Below are 15932 nucleotides of genomic sequence, written 5' to 3'. Positions count from 1 at the left end.
CAGATGTATCCAGCATCTGACTGTGACTGCAGTTGGGCTCTTAAGCGGACAGTGATAGACACGAGGCAAGACCCGAAAGTCAAAGACACAGGCCGGGCTTTCCTGGGGCTACAGCTGAAGGGGACACAGCGCCCACCGGAGCGGTGAGGCTGGCCTCCTGCGTAGAGGCCCTGCTTATACAGGGAGCCCCCCACCAGGGTTCCCACCAGGTTTCCCCCTCGGGGTTCCCGCCAGGCCCCAATATGCTAATGAGGAAGAGAAAAGCACCTCCTCCTGGTTGTTGATGCTGGCAGGCAATGGGGGGGGGGAGTTGGAGCCTCTGCTCATTTCTGCATCAACGGGGTGCCGCTGGGCTGTGTCTCTAAGTCCAGCTTGTCCCCTGGGCCTCATCTGGCTCTGCCGGGTGGGAGAAGCGGGTCTGCAGTAACAGCCAACAGGAGGTGCTTTCCACTTGGGGCTTGTTCCCGTGGTTCCCAAGTATCTCCCGACCGTGCATCATTGCCTCCTCGTGCACCTGCCCTGGGGCAGCCCCATCCCTGGTCCTCTGACTGCACCCTGCCCTGCCCCGTCCACACCGCTCTCAGCACAGAACACACGGCGCGCCCCTAACTACAAGTCAGGCACCTCTCATCTCACAGGTACTCCGGGTGGAGCTCCGTTCCACGGGTGAGATTGGGACCTTCGCCCACCCGGCTGCCCTCCCGACCTACCCCCCAGCCCGCCTTCCGCAGCCTACAGCGCCCTCCCTGGGGTCCCCACCTCAGCCCCTTGCCCTTGTGCTACTGCACCGGCCCAAGCTCTGGGAGCCTGTCCCACGGCCTGACCCTCGCTGCCCCCACTTGGCCTGCATTTTCTCCACCCAGCATGCCTCACCTTCCAGCGCACGAGACAAGTTCCTTTCCTGTTCTGTGGTGTGTGTCTTCCCATCCCCGCCGGAACGTGAGCCCCTCCACCGACGTCCGTTCACCCATCGAGAGCCCGGCACAAGCTGGCGCGGAGCGCAGGGGAGTTGGCGCCTCGCCGTGGAGCCATCAGGAGCAGAGCCACCTCGGGGGGACTCCCTGCCTGGGAAGGAAGGGCTGCCCCGTGGGGTGGTGGGCGCCTGGGGTCCCCCAGGTGAGCGGCGGACCGAGAAGAACTCCACCCGGGGCTGTCAGCACCCCCGCGATGGTGAGGTGTCTCCTCCTACAGCTGTCACTTCCCCCATCTCTGCCCCAATTTTGGGGAATTGGATGCCTGGTGTTGGGAGCCGGGGGTCAGGGCTGGGGGTCAGGGCTGGGGGACCCAGGGCGGCCTTCGGACGTGGCTGCAGTTCCGGGCAACACCACCAGGTGGCACTGGGGCTGCACAGGCCTCCCCAGCAGGGCCCGGGCGGGTGGGGGGCGCCTAGCAGGCCCCCCAGCGGCCCCAGTGCCCCCCCAACCCCAGACCCTGTGACCTCCTCTGCCCTGGGGTCTCTGAGGACTAAGTGTCGCCGGACCTCAGGGCGCGTCCACCCGGTCCCTCTGCTGCCCCCTTGCCCCGGGGCAGGGAGGGGAGGTCGCAGGCCCCAGCCCCGGGGTGTGGCGGGGGGATGGCCGCGGGGAAGGCAGTCCCCACACCCGCTCCCGGCAGGACTTCTGCGGATCCCTCCAGGAGAAGGGACCATGCGTGAAAGTGACCTTCACACGCGGTCGAGGGGACCGAAAGCTGCCCGGAGCCGATGGCGTTCATCTCTGTGCCCCGAGGCCCCAAAGGCAGCTCTGCGCCCCAAGCCAGCATTTCCAGGGGGCCGGGAGGAATTGGGGTTGGCAGGCGCCGCGATGCCCGGGCCCGGGAGGGGTGGCGGAGGGCGGAGGCCGGGCTGTCACAGGGACACACGCGTGCCAGGCTGCGCGCCCGCGCTCTGCCAAGGGCCTGGCAACTTCAGGAAGCGGGGCGGCTGCGCGTTTCCCCGACGGCCCTGAATGCACGGGGTTGGCCGCGTCCTCAGGAGGCCCCCCGGCAGGTGTCGGGGCCCCGGTCACCGGGGTGGCAGGATTGTGGCCGGCATCCCTTGGTGGACATGGCCGGTCGGCCGCCAGGTGCCCGCTCGGTGCCCGGCAGCACGGTGGCTGTGGGACAGGGCGCTCCTGGGTGACCCGCAGCGTGGCTGGTGGGGCCAGGGCACAAGCAGGCCCGGGGCTCCGGGGGCGGCCCCCCGATGCCCTGACTCCCGCTGGCCGCCTGCGCCCATCGTGTCAATGGGGCCATGATGGCGCCCGTGGCTCCGTGGGTGGCACTGGGGGGTCCCCATCACCTCTCCCAGCCTCGGGCGCTGGTGCTTCCTGGGCTTCTGCTCCCATCGCTCCGCGTCGACGGCCTCTCACGGTGGCCCCCCTGTCTCTGCTCTCCTGTCTCTCAGGACACTTGTCATGGGTTCATCGCCAGCTGCTGAATCCGGGGTGATCTCATCGGGGGATCCTTGTCTTGTTACACCTACAGGGACCCCTTTTATCCTTTTTTAAAAAAAAAATAATATATTTATTTTTACTTGAGAGAGAGAGAGCATGAACAGAGGGAGAAGCAGACTCCCTGCAGGGAGCCCGATGCGGGGCTCGATCCCGGGACCCCGAGACCGTGGCCCGACTGAAGGCAGACGCTTCACTGACTGAGCCCCCCGGGCACCCCTAGGGACCCTTTTTCTAAATAAGGTCACGCTCACAGGTACGTATGCGGGGTAGCCGTTGTGGCCACTTCGCCCGCCCTGCGGTCCCCGTGGAAGGGGCTGGCTGTCCTCAGCTCTGCCCAGCCGGGGCCGCAGCTGGCTCTAGGACGCACCTGGCTGCGGGAACATCAGGGCTCAGCCCCCCCCAACCCCTGCCCACCATCCCCAGGCCACCTGGGGCCAGAACTGGCCTCCCTTGGGGCCCCTGGGGGCTCAGTGGTGGAGCGTCTGCCTTCGGCTCCAGATGTGACCCCGGGTCCCGGGATCGAGTCCCGCCCGCGTCGGGTTCCCTGCAGGGAGCCTGCTTCTCCCCCTGCCTGTGTCTCTGTGTCTCTCATGAATAAATAAATAACATTAAAAAAAAAAAAAAAAGAACTGGCCTCCCGCTGGGGCTACGTGAACCTGTGTCACCCGGTCTGCTCCCCAGGGGTTTGGGCGCGTGTCCCCGGGGAAAGGGGCCTGGTCACTGCTGGGAGGGGGCCTGTGGCGCCTGGAGACCCGGGGACAGCCCGGCGTCCCCGGGAGGCACTGGGGGCAGGGGCGACGCTGAGGACCAGCCAGGACCCAGGGCAGGCGGGGCTGCGGGGGGAGGCCGGGAGGAGCCTCGCCCATGGGACCCAACGCTTCCCGAGCTGCGGGCCACGCTGCCCGGTGCCGGGGTCTGAACCCGGCTCATGTAGACGAGAGCCCATGTCCTGTGCCCGAGCGGGGTTGGGGAGAGCCGAGCAGACCCCGGGCAGGCTCTCAGAGGCAGGGCTCCTGGGCGGGAGGTCAGGGCTGGGGAGGCCCCTTGGGCCCGGCTGGCGAGGAGGGGCGCGGCGGAGAGAGCATGGCCGGTGGGGGGGGGGGGGCGGGGGCGGTGTGTCCGCCCGCAGGACCCCTCCCTCACCCGCCCCCAGGGGCGTCAGCTGCTGCCCTGGGCCGAGGCCTTGCGTTCCGCTGTCTGGTCCACGGCAGACACGTATCCCCCTTCCCAACTCATGTCGCGGCTGACGGCACCACAGGGTGTGGTGTTGGGGTCTGGGCCCCCCGGCAGCAGGCCTGGGACCCTGGTGTCCCCATGAGGCAGGCGGCCGGGCAGGGGAGGCGCTGAGCAGCCTCGGCCAGGCCAGGGCAGGTGGGGTCCTGGCAGCCCAACTCCTGCCCCCCGGCAGGGAGCACGGGCCCCAGGTGCCCCCTCTGTCCTGGGGGTGGGGGTGCAGGCTGAGGGCTGGGGCCTCCAGCAGGGTGGGCGACAGGGGGATGAGCCCCTTCCGAGGTGCAGAAGCTCCGGGCAGCGTGTCCCAGAGGCCACGGTGCCCCCGTCCCCAGGAGCTGCTTTTTTATTTTTATTTTTAAAAGATTTTAAAAGATTAAAAGATTTTTAAATTATTTTAAAAGATTTATTTATTCATGAGAGACACAGAGAGAGAGAGAGAGGCAGAGACACAGGCAGAGGGAGAAGCAGGCTCCCTGATGGGGGACTTGATTCCAGGACCCTGGGGTCACGCCCTGAGCCGGAGGCAGGCCGCAGAGCCCCCCAGGCGCCCCCCCAGGAGCTGGTTTGCGCAACAGTAACGACAGGCAAGAGCCATCGGGTCTCTGTCCGTCATCTTCAGGGGCCCGAGCGGGCCCGGGGTTGGAGGGGCTCCGGGGCCTCCCCAACCCTCCGGCCTGAGCGGCTGCTCCAGGATGACGCGGGGTCGCTGAAAGGGCCCCCCGTGCCGCTGGCGTCCCGGTGCTGCCCCCAGCCCCGCTGTGCACAGAGCCGTGGCCCCCGCTCCCCCTGCACGCGGACCAGGAGCAACCCTGTGCTTGCAGGGGGAGCTCGGGGGAACGTGCTGGAAGATGCTGCGGTTTATGGGCTCCTTTGGACCGGCTGTTGGGGGAGACGGGTCCTGTGGGACCGGGGTTGGGAAGAGGCGGCTCCACCGGGCGCGGGAGAGGCCGCGGCAGCGGGGGGCGACTCCACGGGGAGCTGCCGCCTTCCCGGGATGTGCCCTTGGGGCCCGTGCCGCCCGCGCCCCGCCCGACCTGGCCACGCCGCAGCTCCCCGCACCCCGCACCCTGCACCCCACGTCCGCACCTGCAGCTCCCGCCCGTTAAGCACCTCCGTGTTTCCCCCTTTCCACGAAGTCCTGCCGACGAGCATCGCCATAGGAAAGGCGTTTTCTGCATTAGGTTCGTGGCCCCGGGACGGGTTCCCAGACGTGGAATCAGCGGCTCGGGCACAGACGTTGGCGCGTCCTCACGAGCTTTCCCACGTCTGCCTCTGGCCGCCGACCCTCCCGCCAGCGCCGGCGTTGTGGCTGCAGGTGGCCGCGGCATCCCAGCACCCGAGGGACACAAGCTCCAGACAGCGCTGCCCTCGCTGACGTCCGGGATCCGCACGAGCCTCGCGCTTCTCCGGGATCGGGCGGCGTGTTCCGCCCGCGGAGGCTCGTCTGCGGTTCTGGGCATGAGCTCTGCACAGACCGGGCCAGCGGCGGCCCTTCGCTCAGACACTTCGAATCTGCCGCTCTGTGTCCAACACGGGGACCGTTTGCCTCGCAGCCTGACCCGGCCCCGCCCTTAGGAACATTTTAGGGGAAGGAGTGGAGGCTGCGGGTGCCGGTGGTGCCCCCGGGAGCGACCACTGGAAAGCGGGAACCAGCCGGGTCCGATCGCACGTCAGGTGCCCCCGGGAGGCCGTGGGGCTGCAGGGGGGACCTGAGCGGCCTCCTCCTACGGGTCAGGGAACTGAGGCCACCCTGGTGCAAGGCCGCCCCCGCCTGACCCCTCTTCCTGCTGGAGCCGCGAGGCTTTACTGGGAAGCCACAGGCCCCACCCTGCCCACCCTGGGCACCTCCCTGGGAGCGGCTCTGCACTTCGGGCCCCAGGCTGGGCCGGGCGACCCGGTGGGGCTTGTCTGGGGGTGAGCCGGGCTGGCAAAAGGGGGCAAGACCCCCGTCCCCAGAGGCTGCGGCTCAGAGGCGCCTGGTCCTGGGAGGGAGCCGAGAGGCAGAGCCCAGGGCACTGGATCCCAGAGGACCTGCTTCCTGACCTGATTTTACTGGGGACATCGGAGGCGGGGGGTGGACAGGGGCCCTCAGGCACCCTCTGTTCCCCGTGGGTGGGCAGGGAGCCCCGGCATTGGGTGGGTGGAACCTGGGAGCACGGCTCCAGGCTTTCGGGGGGAGGGACCCCCGAGGCCGAGCTGGGCACCCCCCGCAGTGCAGACACCTGTGTGCATGGTGCTGGCAGGCGGCCGTGGTCTGTGGGTCCCGGTGTGGGCAGGCAGGCACGGACACCAGGGATGAATACACAGGCGGCGTCCGGGCAGCCCTAAGTTCAGGTCCTCCCTGGGCCTGACCCCGGCCAGGAGAGCTGAGGCCAACCATCTGGGCTTTGAGCTTCTTGCAGTGGGAGCATGTGCGAGGACACCCCACGGCGGATGCCCGCGGGTGTGGACACAGTGGGTGGAGCTGCCCACGGAGCTCCTGGCCGCCTGGGGCCTGTGCTGCGTGTCCTCCCTTAGGAGGGGTGACACCTCGGTGTCCTCATTCCATCAATTTGGAATCCGGGCTTCCCCGCACAGCCGCCTGGGTGGCCTGGGCTGCAGCAGGACAGGCCCTGGGAGGTCACGCAAGCACCTGCAGGGGCGCCGCCCACGGAGCTGGCCTGCCCTGTGCTTTCAATGGTGGTTCGCCGCGTCCTCCCCGGGAACGTGTCCCCCCAGGGCAGAAAGGTGCTGTCGGGGCAGAGCCCCCCGTGACCTGGCCCCGGCTGCTCTGCGGGCAGCCCCATGTGGGAGGGGAGCCGGGGAGCACCGTCGGCGGCCACCGAGCCTAGACTCGGGCGTGTGGACTCGGCCCCTGCGAGTCGCCTCCGTCAGAGCGTGTCCCGGCTGCGGACCGCGGGCCCTGGAGCCACCGGGACCCTCAGCACTGGGGAGACGCCTCCTGCTTCCTCCTTCCTCCTCCTTCCTTCCTCCCAGCTCGGCTCCGACCAAGACTCGGTTTGATGGTAAAGACGCAGAGTGTGAACGGAGCAGAAGTGAGTAAGGCCGAGGGCCGGGCTCCAGTTCCTGTCTCTTCCTCAGGAGCCGCCCTGCCTCTGCCGCTGCTTTGCCGGCCGCCCCTCCCGCGCGTGGTGCTCCTGCTCGCTGGGCAGCCGGGGCCGGGACGCGCGGCTCGGGCCCTCGGAGGGGCTCCGGGCTGCGAGGTGGGTCCGCGGCCCTGCACGAGGCCTCAGCGGCCGCTCCTCACCCCAAGCCCTCTCATCCCTTATGTGGTCTTTCCTTCATTTCTTTTTCTTTTTTTCTTTTTAAAGATTTTATTTATTTATTCATGAGAGACACAGAGAGAGAAGGAGAGACACAGGCAGAGGGAGAAGCAGGCTCCATGCAGGGAGCCCGAGGTGGGACTCGATCCTGGGACCCCGGGGTCACGGCCTGGGCTGAAGGTGGACACTCAACTGCTGAGCCGTCCGGGTGCCCCTTTCCCTTCATTCCTGAGACACACCCTGGACCCAGGCCTGGTGTCTCTCTGAAGGGCTTTTCTATGTTTCTGTAACGAGTCAGCCTCAGTTTCCCCTCGGGCATCGCTGCTCCCCACGAGCAGACCTTGTGTTTCAGGCCGGCCTGACCCTGTACGGACTCGTGGGGCGTTCCAGTCCCCATCCCGGGTCTGGCATCACTTGGGGACCTCCCCGCGGATACGACCGAGCCCCTGGCTGGCTACCGGCACCACCTGAGCCGTGTCACACTCCCGGGGGACGGGCAGGCTCGCCGGCTGTGCCCGCGAGGCGCCAGGTGGCACCGCATCCTACACCTGCCCAAGAGCACAGGTGTCGGCAGGTTGAGAGGGTGGGCCCCGCGCAGGCCCTGGCGTGGATGCCGAGGGGCACCACTGCAGAAGCGGGAACCCGGCCCCGGGGGGGCGGGCCCTCTGCTGCGGGGACCTGCCCATTTCTGAGGCCGGATGCCCAGTTAGGTCACGTTTGAGGACCAAGGCTGGGCCTCCGGGGCCACCTCCTGAAGCATGAGTCGCCTCCGAGCCAGTGTGCTGGGGGCGCCCTTGGGGGGGGGCAGGCGGCCCGTGGTGCTCAGCCAAGCACCTCTCTTAGCGGCTGCGTCCGGCAGCGGAGGGGGAGGAAGCCCAAGATGCGAAGACTCGGGACCCGCAGCGGAGGGACGGCCCCGACACGGGCTTCCCGACTCCGAGGACCCATGGCGAGCGGGCCAAGCGGACGGGGCCCGGGGGCTTCTGTCGCACCTGCTGAGCTGCCGGTACGGGTTGGCATCTCGGGGACGTGGGGTGACCCTCGCAGGCTGAGCTCACGTCGTAGTGGGTGAGGCCCGGCCTCGGCGGGGTCAGCCTGGCTCCTGTGCCTTGACACACCACGGGGGCAGCGGGGGTTCTGGCGTGGGGCCACCTCCCGGGGAGCGGCCTACATGGTGGAGGAGGCCTGCCAGCGCCTTGGGGAGTGTGCCAGGGAGTGGGGCCCCCACGTGAGTCTGCAGATGGCCTGACCGGTGTCCGGGAAGGACCTCAAGCCGCCCCCGGGCCCCTGCCCACAGTGACCAGGCTGGTGCCCATCAGACCCCACAATGTCCCTGGAGGAGTCGGCCCGGCAGAGGGAGAAGCCTGGCTGTGAAGCAAGAACCCACCATGAAGGGGGGGACCCCGATGTCCACGGTGGGGCCAGGAGGCCGGCCTCCACCCGCCCGCCCTCCCAACCGGCCGTCACTGAATGTGGGGGCCCAGAGGGGTGTGGCCTTGGCTGGGGGAGTGCAGGGCGGTCCCTGGGGGTGGCCGTGGGCTGCTGGGTGGCCGAGGTGGGGTTTGCAGACCCGCCCCCACGGGGGCGCCCCAGTGTTTTGGGGAAGAAGATGGTGCAAGGACGGTGCGGTGAGGACCTGCCCACACCACCTGGTCATGCAGGCAAAGGGTGCCAGGGGCCCAGGTGCCTGGGTCCCTGCGATTCCCGACCCGCCACCGCCCGCGGGGCCCCGGCGCGAGGCAGCAAGGACGCGAGCACACGGCAGGAACCAGAGATGCTGTTTTATTTACACCACAAGAGCAACAAGCTGTCAGATGAGGTACAAAACGCTGGACTCCGGGTGAAGTGGAGCGGAGTCGGCCGTCGGAGGAGGACACCGTCGTCGGGGGAAACCCGCCCACACAGAACAGAATGAGAAATGAGAAAACCGAGAACAAAATCTCCAACTCCACGGAGCAAAAGAAAGAACCGCTGGAAGGTCCAGACGACCAAAGGGAACGGGTCACATTACAGAAGAAACGGGTGGCCGTCCCCGCATGGCCGCGGCGTCGCGACCCGCCCGTGAGAAGCTCTTGGGTGAACGGGGTCAGCGCCCCCTTGTATATATTATATATATGTCTCAGAAACGGGAAAATAGCGCCTCCACTATGGAGCACACCCCCCGGAACCCGGACAAACAGAAACCGTCGCCTCCTCTGTCTTGCACGCGGGAGGCTCCGCGTCGGGTGGGCCGCGCCGCCGCAGGGAAGGGGCGGCCTCCGGTCGAGGCGGAGCGGGGCTCACGCGGTCCACGGCTGCGCGGCGGGAGGTCAAGTCTTGGCCACACGGCACCCAAGGGCCACGAGAGTCCGCGCGGCGGTGCGTGGGGGCGCTCCCGGGGGGCCGCTGGCCGGGCTCACGTCGGGGGGGGGGGGCCGCCGGCCGCCGCGCCCTGTGCGAGACCGAGGGGAATAAACGAAAACGGAACAAGACAGATGCCTCCGAGTCAGCTGAAGAGAGACAGGCAGTTCGCTTCGAATTCTGTGTCGTTTCCCTAAAACACTGTTTCCACATAAATACAATAAACTCTATTATTGGTATGTCACAAGTGCTAGATAAACTTTTCTTCTTAATATGACAAAGGTGTAAGTAGTCCTTTTTAGTTCTCTTACAATAAAAAGTACAATTTCTTAAGAATAAGTTCGGTAAGACGCAAACGTTTTCCCCCTCCCCCACTCTCCTTCAAGGTTTCCTGTCGCTTTACAGAAAAATCTCCATCTTTTGTGTCTGCAAATGTCGTGGGGGGGGGGGCAAAAAAAGGCATTTTTTTTTTCTTCTTCCCCAAAGCTGCCGAGTCTGGCGTGCAAAATCTGTGTACAATATAAAGACATGCCGGTCGTACAGTCCATGCAACCTCCAGGTGTAGGAACTTAAAAAAATATATTCATATATGTTTATATATATATATTTATATATGTATCAATGCCCATAAAACGCACGGGCCCGAAAGTCTACAAAAAGAATGGAATGAGCACATGGCTGTGACCAGTAAAGAAGGAATGTTCTGATCGAAAAGGAAAACCAACAAACTCTGCCGGCGGCGTGGCCTTCGTGTCCGAGCCACGCCCGACGGTCCTTCCTCTGGAAACAGACTTTTAAAACAAGTGGAGAAAAACCGAAACACTCTGACCCGGTGGCCCTTCGGAGCCGGGGCGGGGGTGGGGGGCGGCCGCCTGCTGGTGGGGCTCGGGCACGGCGTGGCGGGAGCCGAAAGGGCGGGCGCCGCGCGGCCCGGCGGCATCGTGGGGTTCCCCGCCAAGGGACGTAAAGTGCTCGCTCGCTGACCCCTGGCCGGTGCCCCCGAGGCCTTTGCAAAAAGAAAAAGGCTAAAGGTGCCTGGGCGGGAGAGGGGAGGCGGGAGGCGCCCTCGCCAGGCGGGCCGGGTGGACCCTGGGGCGCGACACCGCCGTGGGCCCTGGCGGCCGCCGGGAAGGGCTGAGTGTGTCGTCAAAGAAAAGAAAAGGCTACACGGTAATGCTTCGAGCGCGTCTGTGGCGCTGGAGTGCGCGGACAAATCCACGTGCCGCCAGCGTCCCGGCCGGGGGTCGCCCCCACCGACCACCCATCGGCCCGTCTATGGTAAAAAGCGTGACGTGACCGCTTCCTCGCTAAGAGCCACAGGCTGTGGGGCTGGGGCCGGGGGCCGGGCCCGCCGCCGCTCTGCACCCCCCCGGCGGCCAAGCTGGCTCCCCGCACCCCAGCTCCCGCCAACGTGGGCCGTGGAGCAAAGAGGGAGGCCGGGGGAGGAGGAGGCCCCAGGCGCCCCAGGACCCTTGCCGGCCTGCTCTCGGGCTCCCGCCCCGGGCCTGACCGCCAGCCGCCGCCGACCCAGCCGATCCAAGGATCTGGATTCGTTTGGCCCACAGCCCGGCCACATGGGTCTCCTCCGGAAGCTACCCTGGGTACGCGACCGATCGGGGACCTGGGCCGGGGCTCGCTCCCGCGGGGGCACCGGGCCTGGGCATCCTTTGGAATGAAACTGGTGGCTTCAAGTACAAAGTGGCGGGCGGTTACCGTCAGGGCAGGCAGGAACGAAGACCGGCTGGCCGGGCAGGACCCGGGGCTGGCCCTGCAGCTCGCCAGGCGGCAAGGGCCCCCGGCTCCCCGCGGGCTTGGGCCCCAAAACCTGGGGGGATGCAGCTCCCGGCCGTGCGGCCGTGGTGGGAAAACCCCGCGCACGGGTGGGCCTCGCTCCGGCCCCATGCAGTGCGGACATGCTGTAAAAGGTCTTTGGAAAACAATTGAAAACGCGTATCCTGACCACGTGGTCAGAGAAGTTTAGACGGGAGTCCCGCGGGTGCCGGAGCCCCGGGGCGTCAGGCCGGCGCCCTGCGATCCTCCCCACCGCCTCCTCCTAATACTCCAAGGAAAGCCCCTGCTCTGGACGCAGCCGCCGTGACCGCTCGGCCCCCTTCCCGCGCGAGCTCAACTTTCTGGAAACAGGCTGACGGCCGTCCCGTGCGCCGCAGAACGCTGCTCGCTGTACAAAAATAAACGAAAATGAAAACAACAACAACAACAATAATAATAATGATGATAAAAAAACCCTTTAAAAGTTGTTTTTTTTTTAAAAAAATGTACAAGCAAGAATTTAGAAAGAAAGAAGTTTTAGACATTATTACCATTCAGGAAACTGCTAAATGGCGAGAGAAAAAAAAAAGTGTAAAAGTTCACAAAACAATGCTTATTCAGGATCTCCTTGTGAAAAATTCATACAAAAATCAACAGCAAATTTATATCCTTTGCTATAAAAACTCATTAGGTACATATGTGCATGGAGGCTCGGAGCGGGGGGGTGGGGGGGTCCTGTCCGAAAGGAGCAGAAGGAGAGCACACACCTGCCAGGTAGTTGCCCAGTGGCGAACGTGTTGGCGATCTGAAAGCTATCCAATCCGGAGTTCAAAAATACGTGAGTTTCAAACGAGATCCCTTTCCATAAGCACCTTGATGTCTGATTCACAAGTCATTCATTCGCCAGGGACCTTTACGATCTGCATTTATTATATATATATACTTCTGTTTTTTTTTTCTATAAATGCATTATAAATATTTTATCAAGATTTCATAAGAATCAAGTTTCTTAGCTTGGAATACATTGGAATATATATTATACATATATATATTTATTTATACCTAAAATTTAAGCAATACTTCATGCTACTTGCTTTTAATAAAAAGCATTCCGATCATAACACTGGAAGTGTGCCTAGGACATGCTTCACGACCAAATGGAGATGCTCAATTGTTATAGGATGTACGAGAAAAAGAACACTTTGGATTCGTTTAAAATTTGTTGGACTTCAAAACCCCCAACAGTATTTGCCACTTTGCTGGAACTACCTCCGTTCCTCCTAGACAGCACAGGAGCAAGCCCGCCCCCGCCCCGCCCCGGGCCAGCGCGCAGCCACAGGAAACTGTCCCACCGATTCCTGCTGTTTATTTTTTCTTAAGGCATTGTTCCTCAGACGTCAGAAAACCCAGCCACAAAAATCCATCAGAGCAATAAAAAAAAGGCACAAACTCGCATCTTCCGATGGCTTCGAGAAACCAAAGCCAGTTCCCGCAGGCTCACGTTTCCGCGTGTGTCCCGTCTTCCCCTTGCACGCGCGCCCGCTCCGGCCCCCGCCCGTCGCGGACCCCGCGGCCCCGTGGGCCCCGCCGCGCCGCTGTGGCGCCCGGTCGCGGCCGGAGCCCAGAAAACGTTCTCTCGAACAAAAAAAAGAAGCTACAGGATGAGTCGAGTGGTTTACACGGAGACTGTGGAATTGTGGGTAATAATCAACTGTGAGCACCAGTTTTCATCGAGTCCGTTTTGTATTATTAGATCTTTGATTTTTCGTTTTCCTTCCCTCGTGGCCACGAAGTGGGCAGCTCTGCCGCGAGCCGCCACAGGCTTCCTTCCTCCGCGGCCTCCGTCGAGGGAGCCGAGAGCCCGGCCTCGCGGTTGTCTGTGCGTCTGCTCGGCCGGCGTGGGTCCCGGTCCGCTGGGCCGCCCCGTCGGGCAGAGGCCTCCCGCTGCTGCTCCGGCCGCGCTCGCGGACGCGGACGGGCCGCACACAAACAGGAGCCGCTCTTGGCGGAGCTTCAAGACGGGGACAAACAAACAAGAGACCCGCAGCTCGGCGGGCGGCTACAGGGGCGGCTCCTCTTCCATGGGCTCCTCGTCGGGTCTGCGGCGGCGCCGGGCAAGAGACAGAGGGGGCCGCGGCGTGAGGCCAGGGCCACCCGGAGGGCCACCCGCCCCTGCACCCCGCCCCTCTGCACCCCCCCGCCCCCGCCCCAGAGCGAAGGCTCTTCGAGGGTTCCTATGGGCCTTTCACCCTGGAAAGAGGGGGCCCTGCAGCCCGCGTCCACCGTGGGGCCCGGCACCTGCCGGCCAACCCGCCATCCCTCCCTGCCCGTCCTTCCATCCCGCCCTCCTCCGCCCCTGTATCTCTCCCCCTCCATCCCTGCAGCCCTCCCCCATCCCTCCCCCTGCATCCCTCTGCACTCCATCCCTGCATCCTTCCCCCTCTATCCTTCCATCCCTTCCCCCTCCATCCCCATAGCCCTTCCCCCTCCATCCTTCCATCTTTCCCCCCTCCATCCCTCCATCCCTTCCCCCTGCATCCCTCCATCCTTCCCCCTCCATCCCTGCATCCCTCTCCCATCCATCCCTCCATCCCTCCCCCCACACCCGACCATCCCTCCCTGGGATGCCCAAGCAGGAGGCAGGGCCCAGTAGAGAAGGCACGTGCCCACAGGACAGCAGAGGCCCGGGTGCCCGCAGAGGGTGGTCTCGCTGGCAGAAGGGCCCGCTGGGGGTGGGGGCGGAGGCGCTCACCTCTTCTCGGCGGGCTTCACGCCCACGGACAGCGAGGCCATGGCGGTGACGGTCTCGGCTTCCTCGTTCTCGCACTTCTGGGCCTCTACCAGAGAGTGCCCCACCGTGGAGCAGAGGCGCGGCAGGGAGCGCCAGTACTGGCCTGCGGGAGGCGGGGGGGGGGCAGGGTTACTGGGCCTCCCCGGGCTGAAGCCTGACTCCTCACTGGCACCTTTAAAAGCACCTGTTGCAGGAGAGGAAGCCAGGCAGCACCCAGGCTACGGGCTCGCAAAGGCGGGGCTCCTGGAGTCGAGTCCTCCCCGAGGCAGGGGCACTGGCTGGGGGGGCAGGGGGGCCGTGAGAGCGGGGCTGCCCCCGACTCCAGAGAGCGGAGCACAGGACGACGGCCCAGTGCGAGGGGGAGGAGACGAGGGGGCCGCAGCGCCAGGGGAGCGTGTGGGTGCCGGCCGCTCGGTGTTTGCTCGCACACACGGGGGCTCGTCAGCGGGGCGGCTGGCGGGGACCCGCGTCTGGGGAGCACCGGGCGACCCGCCTACACCGCAGCCTCAGGGACCTGGGTCATCCCTCACCCCTGGGCTCCCCGCCGAGCACGTGGCCCACGCAACTCACTGTGGATCTCAATGACTTTCTCCATGGACCGGACAGCGTTAGCGTTGGGTCTCTGCTGTAAAACCTTTTCTGGGAGAGGATCAAGCTAGAAAAAAATATACAAATACACAGTAAACGTGACGGATGTCGACATAATCCCTGCACGTGTTCTGTTCAGGGAGGTTTGAAGTCAGCGTCGGTTTCTTGAGTGTATTTATGGGCAGAAAAGCAGCAGCAGCCAAATGTGGCTTTGCTATTTACTGTACGACTTTTTTTTTTTTATTTTATTATCATTATTTTTTAAAGATTTTATTTATTTATTTGCGAGAGACACACACACACACAGAGAGAGAGAGAGAGAGAGAGGCAGAGACCCAGGCAGAGGGAGAAGCAGGCCCCATGCAGGGAGCCCGATGTGGGACTCAATCCCGGGACCCCGGGGCCACGCCCTCGGCTGAAGGCAGGCGCTAAGCCGCTGAGTCACCCGGGCATCCCCTGTACAATTTTTTAAAAAACGGAAGTAGATTTATTTTCCTTGAGGTATTCTTCTCGGGAGACCGTCAGGTGTGCTCGTGAGCTCCCGGCTGAGCGGGCACCGCATCCAGGAGCGGGCTGGCGGGCAAGGACGTCTGCTTGGAAGCCACTGAGGCACCGTCTACACCACCCCGTAACACTAGGGAAACAATGACTGCTCTCTGGAAATACCACTTTCACATCCCTAGTCTTACACGTAAGAATGCTTGGACATCCTGTCGATGGTTTTCTTCCAAAAATGGGGGAAAAGGTAAAAGAAAGAAGAAAGTGAGGGGAATCTCTGAGGGGGGCCTGTGCTCCCAGTTTTCTGGTCGGTGTGGACGGCAGAGGATGGGACGGAAGCCGCAGGGGACACCGGGCGTCCTCCACACGACACCTAAGCACACTCACGGAGATACATCGTGAAAACACAAAAGTAATTTTAAAGATCTTTAAATTATTAGACAAGCCTACAAAACTGGGGGAGATCTGCTGGGTTCCAGAAGGAAGCTGGAAGCTGGAAGCTGCCCAGGGCGGTCACGCATCCCGGGACAGGCCTGCACGACAACGGCCACGGCCCCCCACGCGCCCCGAGCTGAGCCAGGCTCACGCAGACGAGGTGCCCGCAGGGACGAGCAGTGGGGGGGTCTGTTCTGAGCCTGGGCTCTGCGGGCAGGGACGGGCCAGGGTCTCCCTGGGAATGCGCAGGTTCCGCCGTCAGCGGAGGGCCGCGATGTGCAGAGCAGCCCTGCACCCTCTCGGGAGGCACCTGGCCCCCGGTGGGCTGCCCGCCAGTGTGGCCAGTGGGTTCCAAGGGCCGAGTCCTCGGCCTCACACATCATGAAACACGGGAGTCGGCCGGCGCGGGCCGGGCTCGGGAGAGACAAGCGGGGTCTCCGGCAGAGGACCCAGGCTCCGGGGCAAGTGCGGCTTCCCAGGCGGGGGACGGCCACGCGGCGGGGCGGAGACTCGGGCTGGAGGGGCCAGCAGCCCTGTGGGGGGAAGTCAGCTCCCGAACACGTACCGGGAGGAGACACGCGT

General features: G+C 64.3%; 1 protein-coding gene across 10 annotated transcripts in view; it reads right to left on the bottom strand.

Moving 5' to 3' along the window:
- Positions 1–12762: 12762 nt before the first annotated feature.
- The window catches only part of HDAC4 (histone deacetylase 4), a 263985-nt gene continuing 260815 nt past the window's right edge, over positions 12763–15932 (bottom strand). For all 10 annotated transcript variants that reach the window (XM_072719004.1, XM_072719003.1, XM_072719005.1 and 7 more), the window contains 3 exons: positions 14400–14484; positions 13791–13932; positions 12763–13137 (listed from right to left, as the gene is read on the bottom strand). In XM_072719004.1, coding sequence (XP_072575105.1) covers positions 13098–13137; positions 13791–13932; positions 14400–14484 — 267 coding nt within the window. In that variant the 3' untranslated portion in view covers positions 12763–13097. The remainder of the gene's footprint in view (positions 13138–13790; positions 13933–14399; positions 14485–15932) is intronic.

The sequence above is a fragment of the Vulpes vulpes genome, chromosome 9 (assembly GCF_048418805.1).
Source record: "Vulpes vulpes isolate BD-2025 chromosome 9, VulVul3, whole genome shotgun sequence".
In the NCBI taxonomy this organism is placed as follows: domain Eukaryota; kingdom Metazoa; phylum Chordata; class Mammalia; order Carnivora; family Canidae; genus Vulpes; species Vulpes vulpes.
Note: the sequence above shows the minus strand (reverse complement) of the source record. Positions and strands in the feature narration are given on the sequence as shown.